This window comes from Xenopus laevis, chromosome 4L (assembly GCF_017654675.1).
Source record: "Xenopus laevis strain J_2021 chromosome 4L, Xenopus_laevis_v10.1, whole genome shotgun sequence".
Classification (NCBI taxonomy): domain Eukaryota; kingdom Metazoa; phylum Chordata; class Amphibia; order Anura; family Pipidae; genus Xenopus; species Xenopus laevis.
In genome coordinates this window covers 94,173,669-94,191,701 of record NC_054377.1, presented here as the reverse complement: position 1 = coordinate 94,191,701, position 18,033 = coordinate 94,173,669, and the positions used below count along the sequence as shown (strand labels likewise).

Below are 18,033 nucleotides of genomic sequence, written 5' to 3'. Positions count from 1 at the left end.
TCAGGTAGACAAAAAACCCATTTAAGATATAGCTAAGGAAATGTTTATTTCATGACTCACCCCTGCAGGAATAGTTAGGCTCCTGCTGGCACTTGCGGGAGCAGCCATCTCCATCATTCAGCCCTCTGTCATCACACTCCTCCCCCTGCTCCCTGCAAGGTAGGATTTATTGCCAATGAATAAACTGACAAATTATGTAGTTTAGACAAGAAAAACATAATAAAATTCCAAAAATATAGTTGTTTATGAGATACTATTAAAAAGGGACATCATGTTTTTTGCTCTTTGCCCCTTGCCGCTGTGGGGTTCGCATGGGGCAGGGGCACAAGAGCTTCCCTTGGTATGCTCATAGCATCCACGTCATGCAGAATATGCAAGCCAGGACGACCAGGGCACTTGGAAACCCTGTAGAGGGCTGCATTGTGCTGTGTCTCCAATCACAGATGATAAGCAGAGATACAAGTAGTAGTGTATGTGTGTGTGGCTTCTATGAAGAGTGCTTTTTCACCCTTTACTGCTCTAGTGATTCTGCCCCTGCATCATAAATGAGTTCCAAATGGCATCTACTTTGTAGGAAAATGCCCTTTAACATGATCCATCCAGAGATGTAAACCTAGTCCAGATATAGAACCCCCTTCTACCTTAATTACTGACAAATTCCCTGAATCTGGACCATTGGTTATCTATTAATTCATCCACTGATAGAATACAACCCTCACAGGGAACTATTTGTCCAGAACACCTATACTTGCATCTGTTCTCAGTGTTGAAAGGCAACAGGGGTTTATTTCCCACTAGAATTATTTTGGATGGTTTCCATGCATATTTCTCAGAGTGTGTAACACTGCACTTAATTAATAATATATAGAACAGTACAGCATGTTTTGTGCTTCAGACAAAGAATAGCTGAGAATACTGAGCAGCAGTGAAACAAGCATGGACAGTTCAATTTTCGATTTGGATTATAAGATGGTGTCCAGGTATGCAGTTTCTCCAACTACTTTAGATGCACAAGTGGCACTCTCCCAATATATGATATATCTGCATATATAAATGAGAAATTACACAGGGCACAGAGTTCCTTAAAGAGGTCTATTTATCATGCAGTGTAAAAAGTGGAATCAAACATTAGCGTTGCTATTGTTGTAACCAATCAGATCTTCACTTTTATTTTCTAACAGTTGAAATCTAATTGCTGAGTGGTTGCTCTGGCCAACATCACCGGTAATGCTTCACTCTACTTTTTACACAGCATAATACATAGGCCCCTAATGCAAAAACAGTCATGGATACCTCTTATTTGCAACAGAATGCAGTACATCATGAGCCATCATTGAAATGTGTTGCCTGTTTAATGCGTCACAGTGTTTTAATTCTCATCGATTTTCCCAAGTACTTTTCGTTCTTCCCTTGCACCTGTCTTCAACACACTGTACACATTTTATATAATGGCCCGTGGTCAGGGATCTCAAACTTGAGACCTTTCAATTGCTAGGAATCCTGGGAAAGGCACAGATCTTTACTTTGTCTTAAATCAATGAGATAAGGGCTCCATGGATTGAGATTATTCTCTGTGCTGCGCACGCATAGGGGCAGATTTATTATGTTGTGTAAAAAATGGTGGAATATTTCGCCACACATCTGAAGGCATCGCCGTGTTAAAAAACAGTGTAAAAATGTCGTAATTTTTTACTTGCTTTTTCTTTGAGCAACTTCCGTCGGAAATTAATTATAAAGGTCTGAAGTGTAAAATAATGGTGGCAAATCTGGCATTCTCATGGCATAAAATAAAACACAGTGAATTCATTCTACATAGCTTTTTATACTGAATAATAAACAGGCCCCATAGTGAAACTGGGTCCCACCGAGCCCTCAAAATCCCTAGGTCTCTAAGAAGCCGTTGGGACAGTTGCATTGTTACACCCCTGTCTGGTGGAAAACTGATAAAAGATAATAAACTCATTTTATAAACAGGTATTGTGCTAGCAGGGAAAACAAGGTTTATCCCCCCCTCCCTTCGCTCTATTTCTGTGTGCACTGACAGAATTGTAATCAGTGACAGCCAGAAAACACTCAAGTGTGGAGAGGGGATTTTCAGAGTTTTTTTTATTTCATCTTAACTTTCTTTCATGTATCCAGTGCATTCAGGCATGCATACTGGGCATTAACGCTTTGTGTGCCACATGTATCTAATCTTGCTGTGCCAATCAAAGATGCAATTTAAAACAGAGAATCTACAGTGTTGGAATAATGGGACGTTTGTGTTGACACTGTATATTCGATGGCAAGGGGCACATACTGTAGTTTGTTCATTGCTCGAACTCTGGGCTGCATGCTCCATTACCACAGGAGACCTTTGGGATCCAGCCTTAAGCATATTGGTAAATATTCACTTGTTACTCTATGTTCACGATCACCTCCTCCTCTTTCGCTAAACCCAGCTGATTGCAATCTGGCAATTAAGGGGCTTTATAAGGGCTCTTACAGACGAGCGTTTTTACCTACACACGCCTGTGTTCTGGTTTCATGCATTCAGCCGCAGGGGAGCACAAGCTGTACTCACACAGACGCATGTAAGCAACGAACGCAGGTTGGGACACAGCATGTTGCATTTTTCCTGCATTCAGCGCTTAAATGCATCTGTGTGAGTACAGCCCCATTGAAAAGAATTCAGTGCGTCTACTCTTGTGTTTCCCTGCGGCTGAACCGGAACGCAGTGGACCGCAGGTAAAAATGTTCTGTCAGAGCCCTAAGCCTGTTACAAGCAACTCCCAGTTGTGCATTGAAGTTATACAGCCTGATCCTGCCTGCGTTCTTGAGATTCCCTTGCCTGGTTCCTGTGTTCCCGCCTGATTCTCTGCTCTGTGCTCTTGTTCCTCCGCTCCAGTTCCCCTTACCTGGTTGCTGTTGGATCTCCTGGTATTTGACCTTTTTCTGACTACTCTCTGTTTTCAGCCTGCCCCTGCCTGTTTACCGGACTCTCCTTGCCTGCTGCCTGCATAGACCTTTCTGCCAGTTCATTGGACTCCTTGTTAGCCACCTGCCTCTGACCACTGGCCTGGTAAAATGATTGGTGTCAACTTGCATTTAACCAGCTGTATAGCCTTTATCTTCATTAATAAATCATCCTTCTCCATAAAAACATGTTCCCGGCCTATCAACACATCAAATACCCACTTTACCGTGTTATACAGCACCTAGGCTCCTACCTGCCAACTACCTGACAGCAATTCAGAATGTAGACTGTACAAAGTAAAGGGCATGTAAATGTACAAGAGGTCCCATGAGGTTTTTTGTTATTGCAGAGCACAGACAACATTCCTACTGGCTTTAACCTACAGACAATTTATGAAATCTCTTTCCATAAAGTGTTTGTTACCAACACAAAATGTATTCTCAAGGTCTAAAACTATTCTTACAGAATACATGATATGAGTGCTTATACAGCAGTGAATGACACTTCAAAATTATCTATATATATATATATATGCAAGCCTCACTAGCTTTCTAAATTGTTTATAAGCTATTTTCTATGCACATTGAGCCTTGAAATGCAACCCACACAGCTCCAATGGAGCAGACCTATAAAATATACAGCATGAAAAACAAGAGTAATGGGACAGTGACCGTATTCAACTGATGTGTCACTGGGGACATACTTTAAGGCAACATTCTCATAGGTTTAGAAAACAAGCAGATAATGATCCTGTGCGACTTATCTTGATATTGGTCCCAGGGCATACTAACCAGTTAAAAATGGTAGGACCTTATAAGAAACATTATAGCAGGAAATATTTGTCATTCTTCAGTCAAGTCCATGAGTTAGTTCCCTGGATGACACTTATTGTGCCTAGTATCATAGAGGGGAATAGATTGCAATATACCAGCTTTATTTTTTCTATGGAAGAGTTGTTCCATTTGATATCCTTACAAAGTCCACATTGCGGCACAAAAAGCACTTGACTGATTTTACATTATCATTTATTAAAATGAGAACACTTACACATTAATTACTCCATCGCCACAAAAGGGAGCACCATGAATGTGAGTTAAAGGAGGTGATGGTTCCCCAACCAAGGTCCCTGCAGCCACCTGCACCTGATACTGATATCGTTGACCAGGGGTAACTTCCCTATGATGATAAGAATTGGGATAAATAAACACTTTTAAGATACATGCTGATATATATGTATATATGCTGTGTATATATACTGTGTGTATATATATATATATATATATATATATATATATATATATATATATATATATATATATATATATATATATATATATATATATATATATACATCCTTGAAACAGGGACCGAAATGTTGGGTATTGGTGCAACAATAAAAGATTATACGTTGCTGGTTTGGAAACTATTGGTATATATGTGTGTATATATATATATATATATATATATATATATATATATATATATATATATATATATATATATATATATATATATATATATATATATATATATATATATCTATATATATATAGATATATAGATATATAGATATATATATATATATATATATATATATATATATATATATATATATAGATATGTATCAAGATGCGGTGCATATTCTTTTGCCTCTGAAGCAAGAGGCTGATCTGCACAGTGTGCTAAATAAAAACATCCTCAGAGATGCTACAGAAACAAGTCTTACATTCATACAGGCTACCTCGTTAAGAGATTTCAAGACGTGGACTTTGTTAAACTTCATCATCTAGATGAAGTGCTGTGATTTAATTATGTAAAATTAATGGCAACTGAGTTCTAAGTGCACGCCACCCACTTTTTTGTCTATTAAATTAATTTAATGGATAACGATGCTTTGTCTTTGTGACAGATTCCCACCCATAATGTCCTTACCCATTTGTCCATTTGTCACATATTTCTACATTGCCTATACACATCATTCAAAAAGTAATCTTATGGTCTTGTCTGTCAAACGGGCAACATTTTAATAAATTATCTAAAAAACATTTTACTTTATATCAGGATTCAGCAATTTTTATAACTACCAAGGCCATTTTACTTCTTTACTTTTGCACTTACATGTCAGTGAATGAGTTTTGGTTCTGAGTCCATACTCCATGGTGGTCTCTCTGAAAAGGAGGTTGTCGGAGCACCTTGTACTTTATAGGTTTGCAGACTGAGCACAAAGGATTTTGAGGGGTAGATATAAGCAGAGCGGCATCTATTTCCATACGTTCATCAAAGGTGTAAACACGAACTCCAGTAACTTTCTGATATGGTGTCAACCGAACAGTTAAAGGCATATCACAGAATGCCTCCATCATTCCCAGGTGAATTGTCTCTCCATGTTCAAGCAACACTTCAAGGTCTGACACAGACCTCACTACACTGGGCGATATGTATGTTATCCATATTGTGATGGACTGTGGCAGAACTGGGTACTGGAAGAGAAGTTCCAGCATGCACCCATTGGGCTGAGGGCAAGGGACAGTCATGTTGGTATGGTATAGGTGGAGTTCAGGGCTCCAGGCTTGAAGGTTTGGCTCACAGGGCTGATCCACATCTGGAGGACCTTCTCAAGCAAAAGAAAAGATTGGTAAGAAAAGATTTATAAGTGAATAACTTCAAACATACAAATAAGTAAGGATCAGGCTGAAAGCTTGAGGACATGCCACTGTACTATATAGTGAAAACATACACAAATAATGTATATACAATGAATATTGAACCCTGTATAGTAAAATAATATAAGGATATATTGATGCTTTTATACAGGCCATGAAACTAGAGGTTACTTTTAATATACTCTACTATACTATATGTTACTACAGGGCTTGCATTATTTATGATAATATACAAGTTTTAGTGAGTCATGTGATAGAAATTACATGACTAAGCATCAGTTATAACTGATGACATTACTAAGCACCATTTCTCAGGATATGATTTACAGGATATTAATGGCTCTTGTGTAATATAGATAGATAGATAGATCCTGATTTTACAGCAGATCAACTGAGGCCGTTCTATCAGTCAAAGAAAAATCATGCAGTTCAACAGTTGTATCTTCAGTACTCTGCTAGATGGCAAATGCTTACTCTAAATAAAAATTGACTACTCTCACCCCCGTCTCTTCCATGATTTATCCAGTGCCAGTATATGTCAGAATTTGTGATATTTCTGCACGGTAAAGATTACCATTAGTGAGACAGCTTGGAGGTTCATCATCATCGTCATCATCATCATCATCCTCATTTATTAATATAGTTCCAGGAAGTTACGCAGGCTGGATACCAGGGAAGTCATGTCCCAATGGATATCAGCAATCACAACTGGTTATGTTTAATGATTTACCAATTTCTAGGACCATTGTGTCTATTTAATAGGATGTGGCATTACAATTAGAAGCATTTTGAGGCATGGGAAAGAGCAGATGGGCAAATAGGTATTCAACTGCCATTATCATGTACCGTATATTTTCTTTTCACATAAACGATAACATTTAGTAATCCAGGCATTTTTGTGCTCATTTCTGATCAAAAAGTAGAAAATATTTTTAAAAGAAATTTGCTTACAGCTATATGTATTATATTAGAGAGCAGTGACATCTAGGAAGTGCTGAATGGAAAGTGAAAGTAATTGCTTGCCCCGCCTCTATGCCTAGGCATAGAGGAGGGGCAGGCAATATTTGATTGACAGCTGATATTTTTAAATGAGTTTACAACAGCTATGAATGCGTTAATAAAAAAAAGAAATTGGATTTCATATTTAATTTGAAAAGGACTTGTATTATACAGATTTTTATGTCTGGGTGACGGGTCCACTTTAACCATTTAATTGTGTAACCGGGGCATGGGGATGGACATCAGGTCCCCCATTCTGGTGCACAAACAAGATTCTGAGATGATACAAGACTTGTCTTTATAACAGTGTCCACAAAATGGCTGCTTCCTGCTTGCTATAATTATGAGACCCAGATTGATGGAAACAAGATTCAAATAATTTAAACAGTGTAATTAAAGTTCATTTTGCTTAAATAGCATTATAAAATAGGATTTGAAATAATTTTTTTGGGTGACGGGTCCCCTTTAAAGCAAACGCTATATTTAAATATGTATTATAATTACGAAATTTGACCTGTTTTGACTCACATTTTTGCGAAGAATCAGGCTCTGAGGTCAAAAAATAATCACATGGTCCAACTTGGCCATGTGCTTAACATTTATTTCCATTTTTGTATTAAGCTTTTAAGCATTTTTGGGGGAATGTGTTAAAAAAATATCCGCAATGCGAAAAGTTATGCCTCTGTGTGAACAAATTTGCCTTTGTGCGAATTTAATATAGCTTTTGCGAACCCGGAAACTGTTTAGCCACCACTTTTGACAGTGGAAGAAGGTTTGTGAATTTTATAGTTAGCGCCAGTGTGCAGTGAATGTAATAAAATGTCTTATTGAAAAAGTTATGTTTGCTAAAAAAGATTACGACGCCGTCAAGCACTTCTTAAGTGTGGGCAATGCACAATTAAAATTCGCAATGTAATAATAGTTTAAGGAAGAGTATTACATTAGGAAATGAGACTTTTTATTCTTATTTGTGCTAATTGTTTTGCTCTTTGTGACTTTTATTACATTCCCCCCTTTGTATCTTGTATCTCATTTCTTTTGTATGTGTTTGAATTCCTGAAGCACGCATGGAGTAGATATTAAGCAATTAGTTTTAAGGAGATGTAGGTAACCGCACTCAGAAATGACACTTAGGAAATAATGAGAAAATGTACCAACGGCTTCTTCTGGGGTCCAATATCCAGAAGAATCACAGATCCGAGGAGAGGAGGCATAGTGTGCATACTGATAAAATGATCCATCAGAAGTACAAGACTCACAAGGTGATGCAGGATCCCTAGAGGGAAATTCAAAAACAGATAAATATATGCCATTTTTAAAACATGCAAGAATTGAATTTTAAAGAGATTGAAAGGCATGTCAAGGCATTTACAATGATATCTGTTTCCCTTAACAGGCACATAAATAAATTTGCAGAAACTAAGCCAACAGGCAAGGTTTCAGATGTTTTACATATGTTTTACTAACCTTTATAACTGTGAGTAGTGATGGGCGAATTTGCGCCGTTTTGCTTCGCCGAAAAATTTGTGAAATTCGCAAAACTATGAAAAATTCGCGAAACGGTGCCGGCATCTCGTTTTTGACGCTGGCGCCCGTTTTTTAGACACCCATTTTTGACACTGGCGTCCAGTTTTTTTCGACGCCGGCGAATTTTTTTTGTAGCGAATTTATTCGCTGGCGGTGAATCGCACAAATTCACCGCAAATTCGCGCCTGGCGAATAAATTCGCCCATCACTAACTGTGAGCAACATACAGATGTAAAAAGAGTTGGGAAGGTCTGTGATTGGCCCTTATAACCCCTATGTGCATTAGCAACCTACAGGAGGCTCTGTTTGGCAGTGCACCTCTTTTTTATGCAAACAGAACTTGCCTCCAAGCCTGAAATTTAAAAATAAACCAATGGTAGTAACATTCAAGAGGTCAGTGAGCAACATATTGCTCACAAGCCACTGGTTGGGGAATCACTGGGTCATTGTATTAATCAAGAAATTCCTAACTACTTACATTTATAGAATTATAAAGGTAAAGCCACATGATGCAGCATTTGTAAATTACTATGCTCAAATACAACATTTAAAATGACTAACCTTTCATAGAGTTCCCCGCTGAGGGGAGGTAGCCAGTGAATGGTGAGGGAATCTAAGCTTTGTTTAATCACAACCGGAGGCAAAGGGACAGGCGACGGCTTCTGACTCTTAGTCCATCCTTGATACTTCAGGTCAAGATAACAGTGCATCCTTGCTACTTGATTTGGTGTAAAGCTGTTGGCACAGTCATCATCTGAAGTTAAAAATGATTACAGAATGAATGATGGTAATAACAGGAGCTGTTATTTTACAAAAAGGTCAGGGAATGCATGAAGCAGCCTCCCAGCAGATGGCAGAGGTTAATAAGAAATGAAAATGAAGAACTCTTGTTATACATGAAGCTTCTAACTTTATGAGTGGATAAGGAATTGTAATGCTGCTATATTTCATGTTTCTACATTTGACATTCTAAACACAAAAATGGTAGTGAATTAAAAATAGAACGGCAAACAGTAAACAGCAATATGCCATACAATGGCAAAAACACAAATAAACTTTTCCTAGCCAGCATAGTTAGCTTGTAAACACTGGGGGCAGATTTGCGACATAATGCCCATGTTGCTGTTTTCTAGGACTTCTAGTGCATACATGAACTAGTATGGATAAGTAGTGATGGGCGAATTTATTCGGCAGGCGTGAATTCGCGGCGAATTTGCGCGTTTCGCCGCCAGCGAATAAATTTGCGAATCGCCCGCAAAAATTTGTGGCAAAAATTCGCCGGCGTCAAAAATTTTTTTTTTGAAAAAACGGGCGCCGGCGTCAAAAACGAGACGCCGGCGCCGTTTTGCAAAATTCGCTAATTTTTCGGCGAATCGAAACGGCGCAAATTCGCCCATCACTTGGGTTAAGTGATACTTTTGGGTCCATAAACATAAATACAGGCACATCCTCATTCAGGTTAAGTTGACCTTGTCAGGGTTGGACTGGGCCAACAGGACACTGGGAAAAAAACTTGGTGGGACCCAATCCCGCCTGCCCTTAGCCGTTGCTCCCCCACTGCCATCTCTCCCCCAATGGTGAAAAAAGTAAGTGTAAGGTGTGCACCCAGGGGGAGGAAGGTCTATTGTTGGTGAACGGGTGGGTGACGGGGGCCCCTGGAGTATGGCAATCTGTGGGTCCTGTCAAATGCCAGAGGGGCTGCTGTAAGTTGCCATAGACAGTGACTATTTATTGGGCTGGTGGAGGCTGTTTGGGCCAGTGTGTACCTGAAATGCCAGGGCCTATTTTGAATCTCAGTCCAGGATAGCTGCAGATGCCATAGTACATTATAACAGGTAGGCAGGCATGCATGTATACTGCTTTCATTTTACTGGGGCAAAAGGCTCCACTGTGCCCAGATCCTTAACAGTACACAAAATGCAAACATGAACCAATGCAACACAAATGGAAGTGCAAAGTCTACTGTTGCTCAGTATTTCATGGGGTTGAGCTGTGTCTCCTTAAGAGCTGTTACACTGGTTTCTATTTTTCACAATATTACAGTCTTCAGTGTGTTCCAACCTTAGTATACTATGGCAGAGATCTAAAATGCAGCATATGTACTGTAAGTAGGTGCCTCCATTCTGTATCTATAAATATACACATATATATACTGTATAGCCACAAATTGATTCTAAACCTTGAGGTAATATAAAAACAGAGAATCATACAGATGTGTCTGAACCACAACTCCTACTGATCCCACTGATAGTTCTTAAACTGTAATTCCACAGATGTACAAAGAATGTGGAATGGAAGCCTTAATATAGCACTAAACAGTTGTTAATCTAATTTAATTGCATGAAATTAGTTTATAATCAAGGAGCATGATAAAATGTAAGTGAAAGCCATACCTGTGTAGCTCATGTAGTTGTTGAATGGTGTTCCAGTGTAGAACGTTGGCCCACACGTGTCATTTTGTGGATCCGGATCTCTACAAAATGTGTTTTTTGGAGTTGGAGCAGTGTCTGCACATAGATCCCCTGTCTCCATTGAAGGTTCTGTCTCACTGCATGGATCATCGCACGACTCCCTTTCACTTACACCTTTGAAGACATGGTAGAGTCCTAAGGCATGGCCCACCTCATGAATCATGGTACTGACATGGCCGGACATACCATAATAAGATGGGTTTAGGACTAATCCACCTAAGAGCAAATGATTGGGTTAAGGTTGAAGCTGGGGTGTTTTAAACTTTGAAAAACATTTCCAAACTGTAAACAGAACCACCTTCATTGGTATAACCTATGATGCAAAACCACACCCCAACAGCACAGAGGAACACACAGACAATTTTTGGATCTGATACAAAGCTTGTCCTTCTGGTTATTTACTAAAACCTGAATTTTTTCTCATAATTTCAATAAAAAAACTTGACCAAACACCCATCCACGATTTTACCTTATTTATTAATAAAAAAAAAATAACGGTTTGGGAAAAATCTTTATAAAATTGTGAAAAAACTCGAATCGTACGCATTTTTCGGAATTAACTCCTGAATTGCTTGTTTTTTTTTTAGTTTTCGCCCTAAAACCCCGAATTTTTCATATTATCGTACGAAACCCAGCGCAGACCACAATATCTTAAAATTGGAAAACGGACATCTGCCATTGACTTCTACAATACCTTGACAGGTTTGGGAGGGAGTATTTTTATATTTGGACTTTTAGCAGCTTCGGGGATAATAAATAGCGAAAATGTGAGTCCCCTTTAAAAGCCTGATAAGAAAAATTTGAACTTTAATAAATAACCCCCCATATATCTACAGTATAGAATGTTCTTGTATACTTAGTAATATAATCAGTAATTAATTCCACTGACGTCAAATAATTGTGCGTTATGCCGTACATTGCACCCAGTTGAACCATAGCGTTTACTGCCCATGCATTTTCGATGTAAAATTGACAGCTCAATGCAAATGCATGAGTAAGATGGAATAAATTATTTCATCTATTCTGTTTCACTCTCTCACTAATCTTCACAAAACCCCACCAAGCTTACATTGTTTGGTTACAAGAACTAAATGTTCAGCAATGCATTCCATTATCCAGATAAATGTTTCAATATTTGTTATAAAAAATAAAAATCAAATCAAGATATTATAACTATTTAAGCCATTGCCTGTATCAAACCATTGATATGTTAGTTTGCAAGAGGTTTTAAAGTCATTCTGTATATAAAACCATTGACATCAACATTTTTTCTATATCCATTTCCCTGTGAATTGTCTAAGAGTAATATTAAGATGTACAGTAAATTTGTAACGATTACCATCCAGCTTAGTTTTCCTACGACTATTATGAAGGTTGCAATTTCTCCCCAACCTTTGACTCCATTAATCTCTAGGGGTCTGGCCACAGCCTTCTATCACTTTCATTAAAGTCATCCCCTATATGACCAGTGCCTATGTTTTATGTATAACAATTTTATTTGCCATTTAATGGCAATGCAAGACACAGTAAAAAAAAAAAAACACTTCTTGGAAGACCCATCACAAATATTTTAAGATTTAGGGGTGACTGTATTCTTGTGTCTTGGATACCTTTGGTACAACAGCTTACGATAATTAACCCTGTTATATGCGTATGAGAAAAGATGAAAACTTATTTATTGAAAAGAGTATTGAACCCCAAATGTCTGGAAGTGCTTGTGTATATATTATGCTGTTATGCTGTTATTGATTGTGTATGAGATATAACATGGCACAAAATACTGACATGTTTTACTAGTGTGGGATCAGGTATAATATTTATTATCGGCCATTTGTTTTGTTTTCAATAGCTTTTGATAGAAATGCAATTGAGAAAGTGCCATCTTGTTTAGGTCTCATTGGCAGTTACAGGCATAGTCAGCCATACTTATACCTAGCTGAGTGTCACTAAACAAATTCACCATCTTACCCTGATGGCCAAGTGCTTCCTTGTCCCAGGGCCAGGTGGCGGATCCTGCCAACTCCTCTCCTCCCGAGCTAGCAAAGAAGACATTCAAGAGCATGGTGTTGTTCAGCTGAAGGATATCTTTTAGCTCTTTCACACTCATGTATACTCTGTCAAGGGGAAATAAATAGCAGGAAAAAAAAACAAAAATAATCCCAGTATACATTCAGATAGAATACACCTATAAAAAAATGTTGTAGTACAGTTATTACTACCAAAACAATTTTCCCCAGGGGGGGATAGAGAGTGTGAATCTTTGCTATTATGAGCATCTGTTCTGTGAAATGTCGTGTGCAACACTGAATCACTGCAATCTACTGGAGGCTTGGATGAAAAGTGTGAGAAATAACTAGACTGTAACAGTGATACCGAAATCAGCTTTTTTTAGCTTTCAGTTACCATTGGCAGAGGTAGTTACAATGAGTCATATATTTATATTGACATCTCCACCGACATAGAAACATGTCCCAGAGAATTCCTCTATATTCTAGCACCTGCTACAAAGTGTGTGCCAACATCACTATTGCAACACTAGTTACTTGTTTGTGAATTAGTGCTTCCTGCAGGTCATTATGATGGGCACACTAAAATAGCCTTTCATTTCACTTACAGAAATATTAACTGGTAGTACTTCAACAGTACAACTTATGATATCTTCCACTGCTGGGCATCATACACGGGTACATAAAATAAGATCCATTTGGATATAAATTTAAAATAATGAACTTGTTTTCTAGTGACACTAGATAGAATTACAAAGGTCTATCCTTCTCATGATGCTGTCTGTTCTAAGGTGTACTTGAAAAAAAAAAACATTACTGTGTGATGTGATTTATTCATATGTAAGTATAGCCAAGTGCTACCAATTTCATATGATAATATTCTATTCTATTCTGTTTTAATGGAGTTTGTATTACACGGATTGGTGTTGAAGGGATATCAGATAGAAAGTCTGCTGTACAATAAACCCTAAAATCCTCACTTAAACAATGCGTATGTAGGATACTATAAGTTGTTGTACACAAATAGTGGGAAAGAATATGATTTCTTTTCGGTAATGCATTTTTCTGATTTGTGATAGTTTATGACTGGTATTACTGGCATCTTGCAGTGTACAGCTATTGTATAATGAGAAAAAGAACAAATACAATACAGATTTACTGTAAAGGTGGACATACTGTATTTGTCTGAAGGAATGTCACTGTATAAGGGTAAAGAGAAAAAAAAGTTTTTTAAGCATCAAACACTATTTTTTTAATGGTGGATCTAATAATTTTATCCTGAAGGATAATTAAGGATCATCTATTGTGTACAAGCATATTTAGGCAATACAGAGCATATGATATACAGTATACACGTCAAAAAGTAAGACTTTTTTTTATATTTTTGATGTAAATTTATTGGGGTGCTAAGGACTATAACAGCGGTGGTTTCTGGTAACCTTTGACATAGCCACAGTCTCTTAGATGTTCGCAGAAGTTACGTGTGCTCAGTCCTGAAGGATAAAATAATTACTACTGTATATTTTGTACTTTACAGTCATTCTTAAAGTGATTATAAAGAAAAGGGTACTGTTTGAAAAAATTAACGGTTGCTTCTTGTTGTAGTTGAGAGATCAATGCAACCAAAAAAAGGATGCGTGGGAACATTAAAAGAGGGAATTTAAGATTTATTGCTAGGGAGCTAACGTTTATACTAAGACACAATGAGGCTTGAGTGCAACGAAATGTGATTGACTTTTCAAGAAAAACTTAAAATGACATAAATTGCAGATTGCTAAATTGATGCTAGTTGTACAGATTTTTAGAAAGGGGGCTACAGCTGGTATGACAGTAATCTATTTTTGTATTGAGAAATGTTTCTTAAGTAAAAAAAGGGGCTCATTATTTAACTAGTGAAGCAGAAGGATTAAACTACAATATGTACAGAAGAATGCAGAGCATACCCATAAAATTGTCCATTTACATTGATGTTCATGTATAATGTTGAAAGGTAAGCAGGGGTAGAATTTGAGAAGAAGAGGAAATAAGTTAAAAGTTTTCACACTTGTGGTGCGAAGTTGTTGAGGTGGAGGCTAAATGTTTTTTTATGTTAGGTAGAAGAAAGTGGATAGTGATATGAATATACCTATAACCAGTACATACAAACTTCAACAAATCAAAGGCTTGCAAAGGAGGCAGCTGCTTTGTATTTAAAAAGAGGATCAAATACACTCCTACCATTCGTAAGAGTAGTATATGCTGAATTTGTTTTCTTACCTTCTTTGTGCATCGGGATCAAAGCAGTTCTTTGAACTCCTCCCAGATTCTTGAGTTGGACAACAATCCCCATCATCGTATTCATCCCTTGCTGTATTGCACTCAGGATGGCATACCCCATCACCCCTCTTTCTAGGGTTACAGGGCCTGTAGAGGCCACAGTCGCCCCCATCAAAACCAGTACGTGGATGTCTACATTCAGGGTCACAGTGTTCATTACCCACCCTCCCAGGCTCACACCCTGGCAGCACTGCTCGATTCCGCAAACTAGAGTTATGGATCTCCTGTACATTAAGTTGCCATTTGATACCCAGAGGGCTATATGCATCAGACAATGCCTGATGCTGCCTATAGATCTGTTCAGCACTGACCAGTGGTCTGGAGCCATCATCATCACATAAATTAACCACACGGTAACGCACCTCTTTTTCCCAGTTTACCCCTGGTCGGCTGTATCCAGCAATCACATCGGGCAAATCACAAAGGGTCCTCCCACATGGAGGAAGCAAAGGAGGTGAGATCATGTTTATTTCTGGTGTGAGATCCATTATAATTTCTGGAAATATCCCTTCTTTATAGGGTGCCCACATATTTTCTGGTGGGAAAGTAAGAAAGTGGTTATTTGGAAACGTTTGTGATTCTCCTTGGGCAGCATCCCTCAGCTGCTTCTGAGTCCTGGGCTCTGACCATAGACGAAGAGAGAAAATATGACCACGGAAACAGTTACCACTTTGTGAGTTGTCCCCTCCGAGCATGAGGCTTCTGCATAATGATATATAAGGACTGTGCAGAGGACCAACCTGACCATAAGAATGGGAAATAAGAATTCCATCTACATAAAGAGAGACCAGATGTCCATCATAAGTAGCAGCCAGGTGAGTCCAGGTGCTCGGCTTGTATCGAAATGAAGACAGCAGGGTTGTGACATTTTGAGAGCGATCAGTGTGGATTGTAAAGTAAAAATGGGCATCTCTTTTTGCACCCGGCACTACTGGGCGTATTCCAAGAGACCAGCCACGGTCACTCACCACGTGGGAACAATTATCAAACATGCCTGGTACAGGAAAGACAGAAGATAAGGACATTTGCTGAGCCATTTTCAATTTATTACCAAGTAAAAATGTTAATACAATAATAAAATGAATCACAAATGCAAATTACAGTTGTGTGGTAATCTTTCTTGGCAAGTGCAAGTAACAGGATTGAGGGGAAGATGTAAAGAATGAGAGTGAGGAGAAAGAACAAAGATAAAATGGAATATAAACTCTACAGGGCTAGTGCAATTGCAGCAAAGTTTTGTGTTAAAGATACTAATGAGGAGAGCTAGAAGAATGGAATATAGTCACACGCCATGTCTTACATGCTTCCCTTCCATATTCTACATTTTAAGTAATTTCTCTTTAATTTGTCTCAAAGTGATTTGTAAAGTCTTCAAAATTCCTATACAGTCAACTGCTCCAGTGTCTCAGCATTATATTGTGCAATTCCCCAGTGCACTAGCATATCTGCTGCAATACATAAACATTTGTAGCCCCCCTGAATCCCTGATATTTCTAGGTTGTCTATAGGGTTATAGTTTGCAGCAGTGTCTGTTGTATCTTCAACATTGTTGCCATGAGAAAATAGTTATTAACGCTGTCTTAATTCACAGATGTTCTACTTTCTAATCTCTATACATAATGACTGAAGTGGTACTGTAAGTCAGTGTGACATTGATTTTTATGCTTTACATCAGCAAAATCCTAACATGTTATGTAGCTTGGCTTACATGGAAATCAACAGTTATTTGTCTTTGTTATTGTATTGTTCCTATTGCTTTTCTAGATTTCTACATGTAGAGTAGACATGCTTTCCTCTTGTGGAAGAGCTCTTAATAGTTTCTACAATTCAGTCCAGGATCCTTTAAGGATAGGCTTGAGCCTGACAGCTGATCAGCTCCTTAATCTGTATACTAGAAGTAAAGTGGGAAACAGGACAAAGCAGAGTCAGTGTGGAACACGGTGGTCCAGGGCTCACCCCACCTGGCCCACCACCCCAGCTGTGAGCTCCTCCGGGCACCACAACCTCAACCCCCTCTCCCCCAGCGCATACCTTGTTACATACCTTTTTGTGGCTGTGATCAGGGCTGAGGGGTAAGTTAGGCAGCAGCACACAGGGCTTCAGTGGGAACAGGTCTGGGTCGGCAGGGCCAACCAGGTTTTTTCCTGGTGTCCCGCCAGCCCATTTTGCAGTATAACTGTGCATAGTCTTGTCTCCCACTCTCTACCATTCAGTATGCAGATTAAGATACATGCCTGACAGAGAATTATGGGAGCAGAATAAGGTCTACCTGGTGCATTAGGTATTGACATTCCTAATCTTTATGACATTGCAATATTAAATGCATTTCCCGTTCAGATTAATAGGAACAGTTGCATGCAAGGAAATGCATTTTAACCATTAGGACCGCAGCAGTCAAAATGCTTCGGAAGCCTTAAACAAAACAAAATAAACAAATCCAATACAGTTAATTTTCCAATACATTTGATTTTCCTAACATCCAGAGCCTAACAGATCTCATATGTAGCACTGAATTATCTAAATAACCGCTGATTTCATTGCTACTCCAGAACAAAACAGATATCTATTTTTCCAAAGCACTAGGATCAGATATTTTGTCTTCTTTCCTTTATGCAAACATTTTATACAATCTTCTTGCGCATAACAATAATATAGTGCCCATTACTGCAGTTTTTTTTCATTTAAATTTATGTTTTCCCTTCAGCAAAAAGCTAGAGATAACTTATGACAGATGAAGACATACGAATCAACAATTTCCATGTTCTTTATCCTCCGCACAATGCATCAAAATGAATTGATTTTTGTTTCAAAGCAACTTTATACTCCATCATCACCTTATAAGCTCAGGAAGTAAGATGCAGGCCATAGGGCTTGGTTTAAGAAGCACTGAAGGGCATATACTGGTTGTGTTTCTGGCATCTGATAGTCTATTCATTTCTTGACCTGTGGTTTACTCTTGTGCTAAAGCCTGATTCATTGGTTTTATCTCCCATCCAGCCAGTGAGCATCTTAGGAAAGGTTCAGGTAATTCCTCTGCTTTGGTGTGGTTGGTGAGAATCAAGTTGCAGAGGATGTTCTTAATGTGAAATAGAAAC

General features: G+C 38.3%; 1 protein-coding gene across 1 annotated transcript in view; it reads right to left on the bottom strand.

Annotated features, from left to right (window-relative positions):
* pappa2.L (pappalysin 2 L homeolog) overlaps positions 1 to 18,033 on the bottom strand; it is a 79,558-nt gene that overhangs the window by 30,984 nt on the left and 30,541 nt on the right. The window contains exons 4-11 of the mRNA XM_041590490.1: positions 14,879 to 15,932; positions 12,585 to 12,730; positions 10,539 to 10,832; positions 8,707 to 8,899; positions 7,773 to 7,894; positions 5,075 to 5,567; positions 4,004 to 4,132; positions 61 to 152 (exon numbers count right to left, since the gene is read on the bottom strand). Of these exons, the coding sequence (XP_041446424.1) occupies positions 61 to 152; positions 4,004 to 4,132; positions 5,075 to 5,567; positions 7,773 to 7,894; positions 8,707 to 8,899; positions 10,539 to 10,832; positions 12,585 to 12,730; positions 14,879 to 15,932 (2,523 nt within the window). The remainder of the gene's footprint in view (positions 1 to 60; positions 153 to 4,003; positions 4,133 to 5,074; positions 5,568 to 7,772; positions 7,895 to 8,706; positions 8,900 to 10,538; positions 10,833 to 12,584; positions 12,731 to 14,878; positions 15,933 to 18,033) is intronic.